Raw genomic sequence first — 18872 nt, 5'->3', positions numbered from 1 at the left:
TCAACTCAATGGCACGACGACATTCGTGTCTAATGCGCAGAAGTTTATTCGCACGCGCCCAATGGCTACTACGTTCAATATGAATAGAGTGCGCCTTTAACTCAGACTGCGGTCTAGTCCTTCGGGCAGGTCATTGAGATGGTACTTTAGTATACGGTATGATTGCGATAGCTTTGATGAATGGCTACTACGTCCAGCGCAGTGTTTCGGCACAATCACTCTCTCGTAGATTGACACGACCTATGATCTCCGATCCCTTCACATTGCGCATTACACGCGACCTCTCTTCACAGAGTTCACACATCATGTTTGCTGCAAGCACTTACCAAAGCTCGCGCTCCTCATGCAGCACGCACCCCAGTACCCATGCACACCACCCCTACCACAATGCTCACCTACATCCACCATCCAGCAGGCCCAGTCGTAATCCGCACAACATACTCCTCCATCGCACTCTGCTACCAGAAACGCGGCTGGCTAACTACATCATCGTTTGCCCAAGTCCTACGCGACCACCCAGAATGGCAGTCCACGCCCGTCTTGCCCACCTCTATTACTTCGACTCCGTCTACTGAGCCTGGAGAAAGCATATTCGCACGTATCGCTTCCACAGTACTATCCTCACTCAGCGCCACGATAGCCGTAGTACCAAGTTATGCACCCACAGGAGTGCGGAGTATCGTGCCTCTATTTGTAGGTGAGGTTGGAGATGATATAGATCGAGAGAAGCGGGAGGAATTTGTCAATAATGGAGGGCCGATACATTGGATGACGGCGGTAGAACGAACCTGGTATCGAGATCACGGCTTGCCTGTTCCGACAACAGGCTGGCTAAAGTGCAGTCGAAGGTGTGAAGCGATTGAGCATAGACTTGAGAGCGGCGAACTCGACATTGATGTTTCACCACCAGGGTACGAGGCAGCCATAAGCATACGCTAGGATGCATGTCGATCGATGACGCAGGATGCTGTGACTAGAGAACGACGGCCATGAATAGTACATGAGCATTCTAATCGTATTGTTGGCACTATGGTATCTCGCGAGCTGAAGACAGCTAAAAGGAAAAGAGCGTTTGGTATCTTTTGGACGTCACCCACACATGCAATAAATCATCCTTTCCTCGTACGAAAGTACCATCCCAATATTACGCCTTGGTATCCGGTCATTCCATCCTTCTCTTTGTACAAATAAACACATTACCCCATGTATATACTTGGCACTCGTGTTCTCGAGCACCTATCTTATGTACTCTTCGCTTCTTCTGGCCATCCTACAGATCCGCACTCTTGGGATTCACCAGGTAAATGTCAGGTACCTTTGGCACCTGGGGACTCTTTTGTAATGCCAGTTTGATCGCGTCTCTTGTCTTGGCTCCTTCCTTGTTGTCCCCACCGCCGCCAGTCAGTCGCCTCATGCCGCTCCTAAAACGACTTCGCGTATCGTGAGCGACAGGTTTGATAATGTTCTCCAGACTAAAGGTCCCGGCTTTGTCTGTGCTGTTCGAACGACCAGCCGAGTACTCGTCGTCGGAGAACGGCTCGTTTTGTTCGTCAAGAGTGGTGGACGAGAGTGAAGGTGAAATGCGCTGTGGTTGGTTTGGAGCAGATGGCGACGTCACTGATCGGGCATGTAAATTAGGGCGGGGGTGGCTTGTTGGGGGTAAGGTACTCGAAGAAGAGTTGGCAAAGGAGCTGAAAGCGCCCGGGGTCATGACACCAGGGTCCCTAGCCGGGGAGAGCTTGACATCAGAGATGAACCCCGACTGAAATGATGTAACGGATGCGTTCCGCGTAAGAGATTTGTGCAGGATAGGCGCCGTTTGCTGATCGTATAGATTCTCACGCATATCGTGAGCAAACGATCCATTCGCGTAACGCCCCGAGGACGAGAAGTTTGGTAGGTCTGTCAACGTCTCGGCGTCATCATCATCCTCAAAGAAGTCGTCCAAGCTGTCTAGTTTCATGACCAGTTCACCAATGTGACTATCGCCCCGAGTATCTTCTGAAGTCATGGTCGCTGTTCGGTGGTAGTCGGATAACGGGCTGAACGGGAATTCTTCTTGGCGGAATTCTACTTTGGGTGTCTCGGTGTCTGGCACATTCATCTCACCGAAATTTCCGCAGGTGTAGAAGACAGCGTGGACGTTGGCCCTCGTCAACTGCGAGTGCAGGGCGGGGATCGGAATTGACCAGCCGCTTTCTTCAGGGATACCGTACAATGACTGCGTTTTCTCGAACTGTTTCTTGTACCCTCTGGTGGAGTGAGAACCTGCCATACTCATTCGAATATGCTGCTTGTCGAACGGCGTAAGAGTACTAGTCATGTTGAGATTGATGACGAAGTCCAGAACCCTCAGAGCTTGAGGGCAATACGCACTCTGTAGTAGTCGTAGAAGAGGCGAGAAAAGATCGGATCCTTTGGAGGCCATCTCCGGCTTGCGCATATCGATCTCGGGTAACAGGACGCAGAGGACTTCCATTGTGTTGATCTTCATCCAATCGATATTGTTCATCAAGAGACCGAGCAGGAACACGAGGCTGCCGAACTCATGTTCTGGGAAGAATGTTGAGCGGATAGCGGACATTGTCTGCGCGAGAAAATCCTTCTCTTGACGATACCTCTTCATTGCGAAGGCTGTCAACGCTTCGGACAGCGATGTGCATTGGTAGTGCTGATCGGCAACCTTTGCAAGCACTTCGGCGGTGGCTCGAACACTAGAATCTTTTGCTGTAGAGTCGAACGAGCGTAGGAATCTTGGCAGATTCGCGAGGATGGCGTACATTAGTCGGCTATCATCGCCCACGATGCGGCTGGAAGGTAGGACCACCAATCTCTCCAAGATTCGTAAAGATCGGTCCAGACATGTGCTCGACCGGATACCCTTGTACGTCAGTTGAGCAAGGCCTTCGAACTTGCCTTCCCATTTATCCGGGCAACTTTCTTCCAGGATTGCCAGCACCTCTTCGTCGCCCAGATCAAGCTTGTCGAGGAACTTGTCTAGCATCAGCAGGCTCTCCATGAATTCGCCTTCGTGTATGGTATCCAAGCATGCGCAAGTGGTCCAGAACAATTGAGGGTACTGTATGAGGTCGTCCGGTGCTAGTGCTTCGATGATCGTTCGTAACGTCGTAAGTATTTCCATAGAGAATGTCTGTATATCGCTCTCCTCGTCTGATATGGTATTGGAAAGTCTTGCAAGCATGTCGGAAAGCATCTGCTGATCGAGCGAGCTCAAGATGCAGCGGAAGAGCTGGAATGATCGACATGCAATATGTCGGACCGGACACGACGTGGCCCAATTCAGTGCGACTCGCCCCCAAGCTTCTCGAAGCCCAGGGTACGCGAATGAAAAGAATCTCATGACCTCGCCAGCAACATACTCCATCGGCTCGGGAACCTTGAACGTTGAATCTGCAACGTCTTTGCCATTCTTGTCATCGTAACTCCATACCACTTTGGCGTCATGTTGTCGAATACCTTCAATGAAATCTTCGATCGATCTTTTGTTGATGCCTGGCGTATCGTCTTCAATCTTGGAGATGACTAGCTCGTGGATTAGATGCACAAGCATCTCGCGAGACTGGTCCTGAACTACAGAAGTATAGTGATCCCAAAGAACCAAGACCACCTGTAGAAGCAAAGGAATGTGCTCCTTGGCTACCTCAACTGGAGATACCATAAGATCAACCAACAGGATGAGGCAAACTTGTCCCAGAGCGAAGCCGGACTATGAGAATTAGCGCAGTTCATTCCAAGTTTTACTTTATGCTTACCTGCTTGTTGCTACTTGGTAGGACCTGAGTGAGATCGGCCAGGTATGGTAGATTGACGGCGTCTGGTGGTGGTGGCATAGGCTCGCGCTTTTCGCTTACCATGGACCGCGGGTTGATTTGTAGGAGCAAGAATTCGACCACCTTCAGCCCTGCAGGGGTACTCGATAGATGGACTACGATCTGCTTGGAGTAGTCGACGTAGTTTTGTTCCCGTTTGTCTAGGCAAAGGTTGATGATGAAGTTCAATATTAACTGAACATTTCCACCGTACGGCCCCGTTGCTAGCGCTTGCCAGAGCGCCTGAATCTCATTGTGTAGTACGTTGCCGGCCTTGTAAGTGATTTCAAAGAGGTTGACAAGCAGCATGTAAGAGTTAGCAGTCGGTCCTCCATCCGGATTTACTTGGAGTTCGACGGATTGCACCCAAGGAAGCATAGCGGCAACCATGTTGCGTTTGTGGTCAGGCTTGAGATCTTTGAAGTAGTAGGAAAATTGCGAGAAGACCAGGAAGGCGAGTTCAGCATGCTGCTTAGCGAGCCTCCGTGACGTCTCGAATTGCGCCAGCTTGTAGACAGCAACAGTCTTGTCAGAAATGCTGATATCTAGATCTTGCAACTTCGAGTTCTTGCCCTCGCGAGCTTCAAGCGTTCGGAGCAATCGCGTTGATTTGGTGCGTATCTCGCTGTTCTCGTGTCCAAGCGTATAAAGACCAGCGCTGAGTACTTTCCAGAATGGCAACGTATAGTCCTCATGTTGTGTGAGGACTTGTGTGACAACTTCAAAGTAGCTTTCCAACGCTTTGCCAGAAACTGCGAGGTAGCACATTTCGATTGCCTTGTCCAGCAAGTATGGATGCTCGCGGTTGTGCAGTATGAGGTTGGTGAGTGCTCGGCGACCAATCGCGTGTGTCCGATCGCTCGGGGTTTCGAAGATGCTCTGGATCCACGAGAGCATGCGTATAACATCGAACTGAAGCAGAACTTTGCTGTCAGTGGTAATACTAACAGGCCCGCCACACAACGCCGCCATGGCACTCAGCGCTGCGGTTCGAAGATCGCGTTTTTCGATCTCAAGAGCCGCAGTCGCGTTGCCTTTGTTGTTTTTATCTACCTCTCGATCAAGCATGGAACGGCGCATCTGTTCTTCACGCTGGCGGATCTGAGACTGGTTTGCCGCATAGCCGCACCACTCTTCCATCAATGTGAATGCAGCTTTCCGGGCTTGGAAAGGCATCCAATGCAAAGGATCACTGGTTTTGTTGATGCCCTCAAACAAAACCTCCACCAGTCCACAATAGTGCGTACGTAGCTTCTGATAGCGCGCTTCGAGTTGGACCTCCGTATCACTCAGGAATATTCTCAGATCCTTGGTGTAGTTCATGAGATTGTTGATTATCCATTCGTCATTGTGAGCCTCAGGGAGTTTGAGAAATTGCTGAGAGGTCAGCTTGTAGACGTGTGTAATCTCAGTCCGGAGATGGTCAGTTCGATAGTTGATTGGGCGAGGACTGCTGATCGTCCGGTTGTGATTTCCCAAGCGCATCTTCGCCTCCTCAGCGCAAGCAGCCACGATCCCTTGAAGCGATTCGAGCAGTGTACGATAGAGGTTGAGGTTGACGGAACCGAGGCCGATGACCGCAGCATCCCGAATGGCGACATTGTCCACTGACAGGAACGGAAGGACTTTGGAAAACAACTCGGTAGCAGTATGTTGCTTGTTCGTGCTTATTTGTGAAGATTTTGAGCTCTTACGCGAGTGATTTCCTTGCGTGGCTGATGTGGCCGTCGGACCGAGACTTGTCAATGTCGTGAAGGCGAATATGAGGTACAACTTCCACTGTTCGATAACGACTTCTGGTGATGTGGAAGCGAGGCGGCCGCTGACCTTGCTACTCCCGGGCTCGAAGGGTGAATACGGCGTAGAGCGTTGACCCTCGGCTAAGGATGATAGAGTGCGATACATCTGTGCAAGTCTCGCACAGACTATGTCACGAGTGAGAGTCACGGCGAAAGGACAAACCTCAAAGCTGATTCGAACCAGATTCGGGAAGATCTTGAACCATAAGGTAGCGTCGTACGGCACGTCGCTACCGCAAAGCTCAACAAGGGTACTCTGCACATTGCTCTTGCGCATGCCGCGTTGCAATCGACTGCGCTCAGCCAACGACAACTTCTCATCGCTAATGTCAAGGACTCTCTGGGGGCTGCCCTCCATTACCCGGATGACACGTGTATTGGAGCCTCCCAGAGCCGTGTCAAATTCAGTTATGAGGCGTAGCACGGTGACAGCGTACGAGCGGACGCGACGTGAAGGCGAGCATAGGAAGAAGAGACCATGGGACTCAACTTCGTCAACGTGCGCCCACACTGAAGACAGATCAAGAAGAGCCGCGCGATTACCAGAACCGTCATCTGGCGTATCCAATGCTGCTTTACGTGTCTTGCGCTTGATCTCTTCAATCCATATCTCTAGTAGCTCCACGTAGAGTTTCAAGGTGTTCTCGATGTGCCCAGCCCCAAGCATGCCACCATCAGACATAGTGGCATAACGGTCGTCGAAATTAAAGATGAACCGTGCAAAGCCAATCGTGACTTGCTGTGCATGTGATTGTCGGGCTATAGATTTGAGTGATTGAGCGGATGACACAGCGATGTTCCCCTGTACGTGGGCTGTCCCGGTGCACAACAGGTTTACCAGTGAATTGAATGGTATATGTGGAGACAGACAGCGGGGTAAAGCCTGAACAGCGACATGCAAGAGGTCATAAAACCCTTGCCGCGGATCTGTGGTGGTCATGTAATCTTCACGAGGAGCGAAACTGAAGGCCGCCGCCATAGGGGTCTTTGGTGTTTGCGAAGAGAATTTCTCGTCGAGTACGGCCTGGCCTCCGAATGCGTTGTCGCAGATGATGGTGATCTCCCCCAAGATCTTACAGAAGCGGATGTAGTACTCCTTGGCCACTTCGGCGAAACCGGCGAAGTTCACAGGACGCGACAGACGCTCTTCCTTGAGAAGACTTGACTTTATGGGTAGAGGCTGTGAAGGCCGCGGACTAGAAGGAAGAGCCGGGAGCTCGTTCGATACCGCGTTTGGATCGTAGTCGAACGTAAGTGGAAAAGGCGGCTGCTCCGTGTTTTCGAGATCAGCCATGATGGCCAGAAACGAGCGGATACCAATGACCATACGGTCAGGCTCTAGGTTTTCAACGCGCAATTCTCGGCCCGACAAGAACATGTCGGAGTTGAGCAGGGGAAAGATGATGGTCTTGAAGCAAAGGTCTTGGTACTTGTAGCCGATAATGCGTGTCAGTTGTATCAATGGCTCAGCGATGGCTGGTTCAGTTGATAGGTACGATCGCCTTCCGGGTTGGAACACCATTCGTATGATTTCTTCCAACCGGCGAACAGCGACATTTGGTGCTTCGGTACCCCGCCTGTATATGTAAGTCCACACTAGCCGACAAATGCCTCGAAGGGCGATGGCTCTGGTTGCGCGCTCTTTGAGTCGTGGCTGAGTAGACAAGGCGAGCGCAAGCCATTGGGAGAGAAAGGTCTCGGTCGGAGAAGCACATAGGATGGCGGCCATGAGTGGGAAGGCTTCGTGCCAGTGTTTCGGCTTGCCCAGCAGTATGGCAGCGCGCTGCTTCATCATGTCGATCACAGTCTTCCATCTAGGTGCGTTGAGTTCAATAGTCGCTTTAGAGGTGATACGTAATAAGAGTTCCCTTAGGACTTGGCAGTACGCATATTTGACCGGCTGGCCGTGGGCACTGGTGAAAAGCTTTGCCATGGAAAGCATGAAATCACATGTCCGGTCCCAGGTGTCTTCAGGATATGACTTCACTTGTAGGTGCCTTAGAGCGCGAATGAGCAAGGCGCCTTTGGCTTCATGGTCTCGGTTGTACTGATTCTTGATGGCCAAGTGACCATCGACGATCTTCAGGTCGGTGATGAACTTGTCTTGCACTTGCTCAAAAATGAGGCCACTCAGCACACCGAGCAGTTGACTGTAGATGGTCCAATTGGCGAGGTTGAGAGGGGATATGTCCACGAGGTCAGGGTCCACCGTGCTGAGCTGGCCATAGAAAAGACCAAGAAGACGGTCAGCCATCTCAAAAGTCAAGTTATGGAGGTCGGTTTGGGTCATGATCTCGATCAGGACGCGGCAAAGGATGTAGGTTGAGACAGTCGAGCGCTGTTCGGCTTGTGTGACAGTCTGCTGCAGAGCGACGATGTGGTCGGGGCCAGATGCTACAGAGGCTGCGGATTGATTATCCAGTTGTTGGACCGGTTCAGTATTCCGTCGAGATAGCGCAGGATGGAGTTGAAGCCCTGGGTTGGCTTGTCGGGCAGTAAGTAAGTGAGTGCGCTGTTTGGACGCCTCCTCGCTCTTGGCTTTGCGCCATAGCATGATGGTGTCTATAAGCGGCTTTGGCTTATGGCGCGCAATGTGGCCCAGGGCCGCGATGAGCTGGTCGAAGGTGGGGTCTACACCAGGTCCACAGACACCCTCTACGCGGGCCTCAGGCTGGCCTCTCTCCGTCATGCACTGGTTGATCTTCTGCTCGGCCTGACTGATGAAGGCGTTGAAGAGGTGGTGCAGGGCATATTCGCCAACCGTCTTGAGTTCGTGGGGATGCGGCGGGTGGCGCGACTGGGAGCGATGGTGGTTGTGGCCCTTTCGCACGGATCTGGCACTCGGCGCCCGCTCAGGCTTGCGGTGAGAAATGCTTCCATCGCTCGATGCCGCCTGGGTCCCCACGCCGGCATAGACATTCCCCGTGCCTGCGCCTGGCTGCATGCCGTTGGCGGCGAAGGCGTCGGCTATTGATTCTTGCGACATGAGGGCTCCATCTAGGGTTGCCCCGGCGGCGGCGGCGATGATCTGGGGGCTCAGCGGGCTGGTGGCGGGGGAGTTGACGAAGCTGGTGTTGCGCGAGTGCTGGATGCCGTGGACGATGGACGTGTTGCGGTTGTGGGCGTACGAGCCCGAGGGTTTGCGCTCGAGCGTCGTCAGGGTGCGGTCGGGGCTCGAATTGCTGCTGGCAGCCTTGACGGCCGGAGTCTGGGAGCGCGAGGCGATGGTTCGTGACGAGGCAGTCAGCGCACGCCCGCGGGTCTGGCTGGGCTCACGCGAGGCCGACGAGGGGTGCTCTATATGGTGCGACACATTCCCAGCAGCTGGTCGAGCTTGCAGGAGAGGGAAAGCAGCTGCATTGGGCAAGGCACAGGGGTCAGCACAGTTCTGAGGCAGCGCGGAGAGGCGTCGACGTCAAGATAAGGCTTTGTCGCCATGGCACCTGAAGAGCCGGCACTGTCAAACTCCAGGCCGCGTGGGGAGTGCGTTTCACAGCTGGATGACGACGGGCCTGGGGCTAGGGAAAGGCTACTCACACATGCCGCAGGCTTCGCGTGCAGCATCTTCCGTGGCGCGCGGAGAATACTGCAGCCCGTCTTTCAAGGCTCAAGACGTAGAGGGCGCCGTTAAAGGGTCGCGACGGCTGTCATGGATGTCTCGACGTGGATGAAATGGGTACGTAGAGGTGCCCTGTGCCTGACTAGCCGCCGTCTAGCCTGATTCGAGGCAACGATCATCCATGGCGCCCGGCATCAACACGGCTCTGGAGATCGATCCGAGCCTGGAGATTATTCAGTCCCACGTGATCTGCCTTTCGGGGAGCTGGGCATGGCAAGCTATCGATAGACCTCGGAGCCTCGTACCAAACCGTAAGACATCAAATACGTAGATGAGGGTTCCCTCTGTGCCAGTCTAAGCAGTATCTGCATGTGAGAGGTACCTGACAACGTGCGCTTCTATCCTAGATAGTGCTCAGCTGGCCTTGATCAGAGGGAAAGAGAATTGGTAAATGCCGTACGCGATGCTTCGTCATCTGTTATCTATCGTTCAATATGCACATGTCTGTTCGTACATGGGAATAGTAGGCTGACTCATTATGACACACGTACAGCAAGGCTGGAGATGCAAGATTGTAGACGTGGGAGTTGCAACATCTTAAACGCGCAGTGATGACAAGACTTAGATATCCGCATCGGGATAGGCGTCTCTTTACCTCACTTGCTACTGCCACCTGCACTTGCTCTGGTTGCGCACATATGCACCGCCAGGCTTCGCTTAGTCCACGGTCTTGGTGCGTGAAGCATCCATGACATGATACCAGGAACACCCAGGAAGACTACTGACAGCGTTTGAGCACTGGGCAAGACGCCTCGTCATCTTTGCGCAATCATACGCGAAAACTCTCATCTCGAGCGAACCGTGAAATCTATTGTCAGGACGGGAAAGTTTCCCGCCCTGGAGTTGGCCATCACATGCTTACTGTCTCTATCATCGCCTAGCCTTGCACGACTGTCGCGTGCATGCTGCATCTTTCTTACCGCCGGCTTGACGCTGCTCCTCTGTAGATTCGATGCCTCCATCTGCCGTGATTCGCACGAGGTCGTCGTATGTGTGGCCGCAGTATGCCCCACAAAGGTACCGAAGTGCTGGCGGGGTTCTTGGTAGCCATGGCGGAAAGGCCGCGAGGGTCGGGAAAGTCAGGGTCTCACCTGAGGCCCGCCGTTGTTTCTGAGCTGCCCCAGCGGAATGGCTGCGGAACGCTTCGGCTTCCGATGGGCGTCTGCCAGTCAGTGACGGCACCACTTTTGGCCACTTTACCCGTGTCGAGGAAGCGGTCAGAGGTGTGTAGAGTCTAAAGGCGAGATTATCGTTTGGTGTGCTGTCTCAACAGCCTGCTTGCGGCTCCGTGGCCAGATCTTGATAAGATTGAGTTGAGACGCACGGCCACTTGCCATTCCGATCCTCCGTCGCGAAGCCGCATACAAATATTACCGTGTCGTTTCCAATCCCCTTCCGGACGGCAACTTACTACTGTGTCCATGTCAGTCAGCCCCTCATTCTCCCGCCGACTCTGCTAACGCCCCTCTCAGCACCATGGCACAACTCGACACCTTGGACCTTATCGTGCTGGCCGCCCTCCTGGTCGGCACAGTAGCCTACTTCACCAAAGGCACCTACTGGGGCGTCTATGGAGACCCTTACGGCAGCTCCATGGCCACGGCCAATGGCGCTGCAAAGGCTGGCAAGTCGCGCAACATAATAGAGAAGATGGACGAGACGGACAAGAACTGCGTCGTCTTCTACGGTAGCCAGACGGGCACGGCAGAGGACTATGCCTCCCGCATCTCCAAGGAGGGCCATTCGCGATTCGGCCTCAAGACCATGGTGGCAGATCTGGAGGAGTACGATTTCGAGAACCTCGACACCTTCCCCGAAGACAAGCTCGCCGTATTCGTACTGGCCACCTACGGCGAGGGCGAGCCCACCGATAACGCCGTCGAGTTCTACGAGTTTATCGGTTCTGAAGATGTCAGCTTCTCGGAGGGTGGCAGCATCGACGACAAGCCCCTCAACAAGCTCAACTACGTCGCATTCGGTCTCGGTAACAACACATACGAACACTACAACTCCATGGTCCGCAACGTCGACAAGTACTTGACGAGGCTCGGTGCCACCAGACTGGGTGCTGCTGGTGAGGGCGACGATGGCGCTGGCACCATGGAAGAGGATTTCCTCGCCTGGAAGGAGCCCATGTGGACTGCTGTTGCCGAGAAGATGGGTCTGGAGGAGCGCGAAGCCATGTACGAGCCCGTTTTCGAAGTCAATGAGAAGCCAGAGCTATCTCCCGAAGATGACACCGTTTACCTCGGCGAGCCCAACAAGAACCACCTTGAGGGCAACCAAAAGGGTCCTTTCAACGCCAACAACCCCTTTATCGCCCCCATCGTCGAATCTGCCGAACTCTTCAACTCCGACAACCGAAACTGCCTACACATGGAAATCAGCATCGCTGGATCCAATCTGTCATACACCACCGGTGATCACATCGCCATCTGGCCCAACAACGCCGGCAGGGAAGTCGATAGGCTGTTCAAGGTTCTCGGCAAGGAAGACAAGCGCCACACGGTTATTTCAGTCAGAGGTCTCGACCCCACCGCCAAAGTTCCATTCCCGTCGCCAACTACGTACGATGCCGCCGTCCGCTTCCACATTGAGATCAACGCCGCCGTGTCGCGTCAACTTGTCTCTGTCATTGCACAGTTTGCGCCAAACGACGAGATCAAGGCTGAGATCGTGAAACTCGGTAGCGACAAGGACTACTTCAGGGAGCAGGTTACCGACCGCAACCTCAACCTGGGCCAGCTGCTCGAGATCACCGGAAAGGGCGCCACATGGGACAAGATCCCATTCTCATTCCTGTTCGAAACCATGGTCAAGATCCAACCTCGTTACTACTCCATCTCCTCGTCGTCTCTAGTCCAGAAAGACAAGATCTCCATCACTGCTATTGTTGAGTCCATCGAGAAGCCCGGCGCACCATACGCTTTGAAGGGCGTCACCACCAACTACCTCTTGGCCTTGAAGCAGAAGCAACACGGCGACCCCAACCCGGACCCTCACGGCCTGAACTACACCATCACCGGCCCTCGCAACAAGTATGACGGTATTCACGTCCCGGTTCACGTCCGCCACTCCAACTTCAAGCTCCCCTCAGATCCTTCCAAGCCTATCATCATGGTCGGACCCGGTACTGGTGTCGCACCCTTCCGTGGTTTCGTTCAAGAAAGAGCTGCACAGGCAAAGGCTGGTCAGAATGTCGGAAAGACCATTCTGTTCTTCGGGTGCCGAAAGCAATCAGAGGACTTCATGTATGCCGATGAATGGAAGGTAAGTCTCATGATGCCATGTCAACCACTCATTCCGGGCTAACACAATCTGCAGCAATACCAAGCAGACATGGGCGACAAGTTCGAGATGCACACTGCTTTCTCGCGAGACGGTCCCAAGAAGGTCTATGTACAGAACAAACTTGAAGAGGCCGGCGAAGAAGTCAATAAGCTGCTCGAGCAGAAGGCCTACTTCTACGTCTGCGGTGACGCCGCGCATATGGCCCGCGAGGTAAACACGCTTCTCGGCAAAATCATCTCCAAGTACAGGAACGTGCCGGAGACAAAGGGTGAGGAGATTGTCAAGGCAATGAGGGCGTCGAATCAGTATCAAGAAGACGTCTGGTCATAATGCGTCAAGGATTGGAGAGATTGTTTTAGAAAGAGCTTTTTGAGCATGCATTTTCATGGTAGAATGGTGTGAGCGATGGCGTTTGATCTGACGAAAACATTTCGCATTGGAGTATATTGGCTCCGAATCTGAAGCCTGGATGGACATGTACAGTTATGTGACTACCACCATTTTACATAGTCTGCAGTGTGGACCAGCTCATTTGATCAATCATAAATATCAAACTCTTCTGATTCACCTCTCACTCAGCTGATTGTGACATGTATCAGAAAGATGTTGAGCGACCGCAGCCTAATGCTGTAGTGCGCTGCTGTGGTAGGCAAAACGTGCGCTAGTTCACACGGGCAGGGTCCGGCCATGATTGGTCGATGCACGTGCGCGCGCGGTGCCTGCCGCGGGGATGGCTCCCATAAACCTCGTCTATAAGCATCAACGCCTCGCATGCATACACACTGCTTCAAAATAGTTTTGTCATCTGCCGTTCCCGCCCATCAACTGCGCCGCGATAATCAACGAAGGGTCTTCTCCATCACAAGCTCGAGTTGCGGCCCCCAATGTCTAGGACGCCTACTCGGATCATTGCGTGGCAAGCCTTCATTGCTCAGAGGTGCAGGCACGTCTCGTTATAATAGACACTGCCGTCATGCGTACGATAAAGGTTTGCACAGCAGTTCCGGCTAAGTATCATCTTCTGGATTTACCTGGTCGCGCGTCGCATGCTGAAAACCTTCATGGCAGGATGACCACAGCCAGTCACTCACCGCTACAACCTCAGCATGCGGGGCATCCGCTCGAACCCTTGAGGAAAACGCAGTGTCGCGAGATGCAGCAGATCCTGGGGAGTCTTATACGAAGCTGCGTTCTTCCTCATCTGCTCTTTGTGTCACCCCGCGGATGCTTGTAACGAAAGCCGATCCGCCCCGTTTCTCCCTCTCTGCGATGACGGTAGCGAGAGAATCCGGAATCCAGGTCCGAGGTTGAGCTGGGTAACGTTGGAAGAATCGCAACGAAGCATCTCTCAGGCTGCTCAGTACAGAATGACAGAATTTGGTGAGAGGTGCAGCCCTGGGGGGAGAGAGGTGCATATTTGCCCGGCGTACGGCATGCACGACTCCTGAAATGACCTTACAGGCAGGCATGCTGAGCGGGATCGGCCAGCCATTGCATAGCAGGGCGCCACCGAACATGGACCCTGGACGCATCATCCACCTGGTAATTCTAGGCACTGGCGGATGTTCTCTCACCGTGTCGGCACTGCCACGAGACCAACAACAGCCGCTTCAAGAGCCGGACAACCGATCGGATAGCTGCTTCGCAACAAATTCGACACGGTAATCAGTGCGCTTGCGCCTACGCACCACGCGAGGAAGCGGGCAAACCTCCATTCGTGAAGTTCGTATCACCCACACGCTATTTGGTCCTGTGCCTAGCACTTGAGGAGTGGAGTCCAAACGTGATGCTGGCTGGAATTGTCTCTCTCACTAGACTTGGAATCACCGGCTGGCTCAGTTTCTATGTGTACCTCACTTTTGAATTTGAGTATCTTCAGAGGGACGCCTTGCACACGATTTGCTCCCGATGCGCTTTTGCTTGTATGAGAGTGACGTTGCTCATATTACTGGGAAAGGTGGGTCAGGCCACAGGCTTCGGACTTGCCCCTTGCGTCTGCATTACCGCTGCAGATGGTCAAATATCGTTTACCCCGGTGATCTCGCCAAAGAAGATGCAGTCCCCCCAGTTGGAATACCAAAGACGTCTCGCATGAAGGCGCACTCCCAACGGTATTCGAGCATCGCGCATCCATCTCAAAACCGTGATCTACAGAGTTACAACCGGCAATGGCTGCACTGCGCCGGCTCGTCGCGCAGGTTACAGGTGTGCAACAGCGCGCCGCTCCGTCAGGTTACGAAAGGTCCTTTATGGCATGGTGGAAGCCTGGCTGCAAAGCGCTGTAAGAGTATCCCCCCTGTCTGTGTAGCCTACTAATCGCAAAGCAGACCAGACAGTATTCAATCAAGACCTGCGCATGTCTCGAGTTGGGCCGTTGCGTGGACCCAGTTGAAGTGTGGAGGTGAGGAAACGACAGGTCGAGTCCCCATGACAGGAGCATGCCCGCCAGAATCATCGCAACTGCCCCGGTTTGAATGTTCACATAGCAACAGACAATGACGTCTATCGTCCAACGTCATTCCAAGATACTGCTCAGCCTTGCTGCAAGGGCGATATAACTGCATTGGCCGTTGTCACGGTCAAAAGTTGGCTGCAGCAAGTGGCAGCTAGACTCCACACGAACGCCTCGTCATTTGTATGCTACACACACTGCTCCGAGAAAGGTATGGCTGCATCTTGAGGAGGCGCGACGAGTACACCACTTGATGCAGGATGTTATGCTTGCAGCGTTCGCCATACCGTACTCTCGGTGCATCCATTCAGCATGTGCGTCCTTGCTTGCAATCGATGTATAAGTGCAGTGCTCTTCCCATCACGGCGACGGGGACAACCCAAAGCCCCGTAGCTTCGCCCGCAAGCCTCATCTGACATTACTATTTCAACAGCTTTTTCATCATATTACTAGGCAATTTCCAGATAAAGAAGCGACGGTATCCAAAGTGCGAGAGTTCGGGTGGCGCTGTGTTGTAGTGCGTCTGTTCCTCCTCGAAGCGGAGTCATTGGGAAGGTGAGCCTCTCTGTTCGCCGTCATGGTTCTTCTTCGCGACTTCCCTCAGTCAGATTGGGGCTTCCTTTCTCACGTCGCTTGTGGGTTTCCACCGACGTCCCATCGCGAGTGCTCTTTCCCCAAGCTGCTACGCCCAGACGCCATCTTCGGGTACAACAGCTTGCCTCATTCCACCATTCCTCCCCTTCTCTTCTTCACTCTTCTTCACTTTTCTCACCAATACGCATCAGTGGCCACATTCTTTGTAGCTATTCCCAGGTCAGTCATCCGTCCCGACGCCGTCCATCACTCTTGTGCAGCACACCGATACTGACGCCTCGGCAGCTTTGGAGTCACTACCAGTCCCGCACATTGCGAAAGTTTGATATCTACGACCCAGTAAGTCCCTTTCATCATCCCATCTTTTTTATCTCCACTCCCCGCCCGGATACCGCCAATGAGCTCCTCCCCCGCATTCGCTTGCGAGGTCTGCTTTCCTCACACTCATCGATCACCGAGCAAATTTGCTAGGCCGTACCCCAGCCTCCTCTAATGACAAAAGTTAATCTTCTGAGCAGAGCAACGTTCCTCTCTGCATCTCAGTCTGTCGTCGCGTCCGTTGTTGAGACCCTTCGCCGCAACCCTCCTCAGGTCGTACCTTTCGGTCTGCGTACTCTTGCTCGCGACTTCAAGCTTCGGTCCCGGATACCTTGCCGATCTTTTCACTCGTCTTTCGATCAGCGTCACTTCGAAGCTCACTGCAATGGCTACCAACGGTCGTCAGCAAAACTACGCGGCCCCCAACGCGGGCTATAAGGGACAACACATGCTCAACAACTACAACCAGCACGGCCAAGGTCATGGGTCCGCCCAATACCTCCCCCGAGGTCTGCCCATGTCCCCCCACGGTGATAATGGTATGCAAGGTCTGACGGGCAATATGGCAGCTCTCAATATGCACGCCTCGTATGGTTCGTCCGCTACCTCCAAGTCTGCGAGCTCCGCTCTGTCAGGTGGCTCCTCCGACTACGGCAACATCCCTCTCTCCAACGGTCAAGGACTTTGGGTTCCCAACCAGCAGGTCCTTGGATCTATGTACCAGATGATGCCTGGTGCCAAGCAACAGACTGCCATGGCGGCTTCCCCTAACATGTACAACCACACCGGTGCATACGTCCAGCAGGCAGCTTACCAATATGGCCAAGCTGTCATCGACAACAACACTATGCCACCAGCATGGGCTGCTCGCATGTCCTCTTCCGAGATGCCATCTCTCATGACGCCACGCCGGGACTCCATCTCCTCCAACGAGAACGACAACCCAGGCACGCCTTACGGCAGTGGTGGTATGTACCATCGTTACGGCAACAATACCGCCATCATGGACCGTTCGCCAAACGCCCTCTACTCCAGCAGTGCTACCCCTTCGCCTTCCCAGTTGGCCCATCCCTACCAGGTCATGGCGCCCATCCCGAAGCAGCAGACCATGCCCACGTTGCCTCCCAATCTACTGGCGTTAGTGCACCAGGAGCCCCCCATTCCCCGGGCTATTCCCGCTCCTAGCTCCCCGCACAAGCCACTCGACCGTAGCCTGGAGAACAAGACTGGCGAGACCAACGTTTACATTAGAGGTCTGCTTCCCGAGACCACAGATGAGATGCTTCACCTGTGGGGCAAGCGTTTTGGAGACATCCAGAGCTCAAAGTCCATCATCGACTTGAAGACCAACCTGTGCAAGGGGTAAGCGCTTCACTACCCATCACAACGTTTCAATTACTAATTATGCTTCGCAGTTTCGGCTTCATCAAGTACCACAACTTCGAAGACGCTGAAGACTGCATCCGTGGCTTCCACTACCTCGGATATGAGGTCAGCTTTGCTCGGGTACGTTGCAGCCACTCTGACGCACGATGGCCTGTACTGACTCTTCCCAGGAATCCTTCTACTCAAAGCTCAAGAAGTTCGCCGACGAGTGCAACACCAATCTTTACGTATCCAACATTCCAAAGAACATGAACGAGCATGTATGTGACTTCGCCCCAACCCTGATGACAAGTCACTTACAACATACAGGAACTCGCCTCCATCTTCGCCCCTCACAAGGTCTGCTCGAGCAGGATCCTTCGTGACTCTTCTGGTACTGGTCGGGGTGTCGGCTTCGCTCGGTAAGTCATCTTGGTGTTGCCATTTTGATCGTTGTTCACCATCTCTAGCTTCGAGTCCCGCGACATCTGCGACGAGGTCATCAAGGAGTTCAACAACACCCCTGTATCCAAGCCCGGCGGCGAAGAGCATCTCATCCAGATCCGCTTTTCCGATACTCACGAGCAGAAGATGCTCAAGCAGCAGACCGCAGCTGGCCGTGTCTTCCGTGCTGCGGAGTACGAGGTCGGTGTTGCTCAGGCTAGGGCGCTAGGCACGCCTGACCGATACCTCTCCGTCTCCCCGATACCTGCGGGCCACGCCAACGAGTTCGAGATGTTCATGCGCGGCCAGCGCCAGCCATGGTCACCGCCAGTGCCATCCACCCTCGGCCCTGCCCGCTCATACTATATGCCGCAGGGTGGACCCATCAAGAGCGAGGACGGCGTTTCTGAGAACGGCCTTGACGTCAAGACCAACCCCGCCACTCCCGTCAAAGCTGATGACAAGTCTACTTCACCCAGCCGCAACGACTAAGCGTGTACCGCCCTTTCCACTTCGACCTTCGATCTACTCGTCGTGCACGCACTATTCTTCATGATCGCTTCTTCAACATCCTCCAGCCACATCTTCTTGGAGACTTCTTTTGGCACCGATCATATACTTTACGAAGGCCGCACTATATCAACACGCTACAGCACGATACTCTTGTCGTTCTTTCCTGCCGCTCGCTCTGACCTTCATGTCTTTGGGCCCTAATACTTTGTTCTTGGCGCCAACACCCTGAACATATCCTTCCCATCGACACTCCAGTCTCGCGTTTTCCTTTCGATCGATATACTTGGGCGGCCTCTTTCACATTTTAGAAGTATCTGTTAGCATCTGGGCAAGCCAGCGAACCAAAAGGATCTTAGTGGGTTATTCAATGTATCTCTTTCTCATCGATGGCAAGGGCAGGTTTCAGCAGTGGTGGCTAGGTCTATGGTCGGATTTGTCGTAGTTTCGATAGTTCGTCGTATAATAGATCTTCTTCCGGCTCAACTTCATGTTCACATCTGCTTCTTTGCTGTTTGTGCAATGTTTATCTCTCAATACGGCTAGCTTGGTACGTCTTCAAAGTAAAGAACGTAACGAGTCTGACTCTGTGTTACACCCCATCTAATCGCCCAGTCGATCAAGGAAGATTGTGACAGAGTACCTGGTCC

The 18872-nt window shown here is 53.5% G+C and overlaps 3 protein-coding genes across 3 annotated transcripts; 2 read left to right on the top strand and 1 right to left on the bottom strand.

Moving 5' to 3' along the window:
* Positions 1–1270: 1270 nt before the first annotated feature.
* On the bottom strand, positions 1271–9170 carry J4E90_003820 (uncharacterized protein; the record flags this gene model as incomplete). Its single annotated transcript, XM_051433387.1, has 3 exons — positions 1271–3727; positions 3774–8983; positions 9167–9170. 3 exons carry the CDS (start codon positions 9168–9170, stop codon positions 1271–1273), a joined length of 7671 nt encoding a protein of 2556 aa, XP_051293285.1.
* Positions 9171–10724: 1554 nt separating this feature from the next.
* Positions 10725–12869, top strand: J4E90_003819 (uncharacterized protein; the record flags this gene model as incomplete). The annotated part of the gene is made up of 2 exons (XM_051433386.1): positions 10725–12518; positions 12573–12869. 2 exons carry the CDS (start codon positions 10725–10727, stop codon positions 12867–12869), a joined length of 2091 nt encoding a protein of 696 aa, XP_051293284.1.
* Positions 12870–16288: 3419 nt separating this feature from the next.
* J4E90_003818 (uncharacterized protein) lies at positions 16289–18204 on the top strand (the record flags this gene model as incomplete). Its single annotated transcript, XM_051433385.1, has 5 exons — positions 16289–17265; positions 17319–17409; positions 17460–17549; positions 17599–17690; positions 17739–18204. 5 exons carry the CDS (start codon positions 16289–16291, stop codon positions 18202–18204), a joined length of 1716 nt encoding a protein of 571 aa, XP_051293283.1.
* Between the last annotated feature and the right edge of the window lie 668 nt (positions 18205–18872).

This window comes from Alternaria incomplexa, assembly GCF_024043165.1.
Source record: "Alternaria incomplexa strain BMP 0042 chromosome Unknown scaffold_4, whole genome shotgun sequence".
Lineage (NCBI taxonomy): Eukaryota > Fungi > Ascomycota > Dothideomycetes > Pleosporales > Pleosporaceae > Alternaria > Alternaria incomplexa.
Note: the sequence above shows the minus strand (reverse complement) of the source record. Positions and strands in the feature narration are given on the sequence as shown.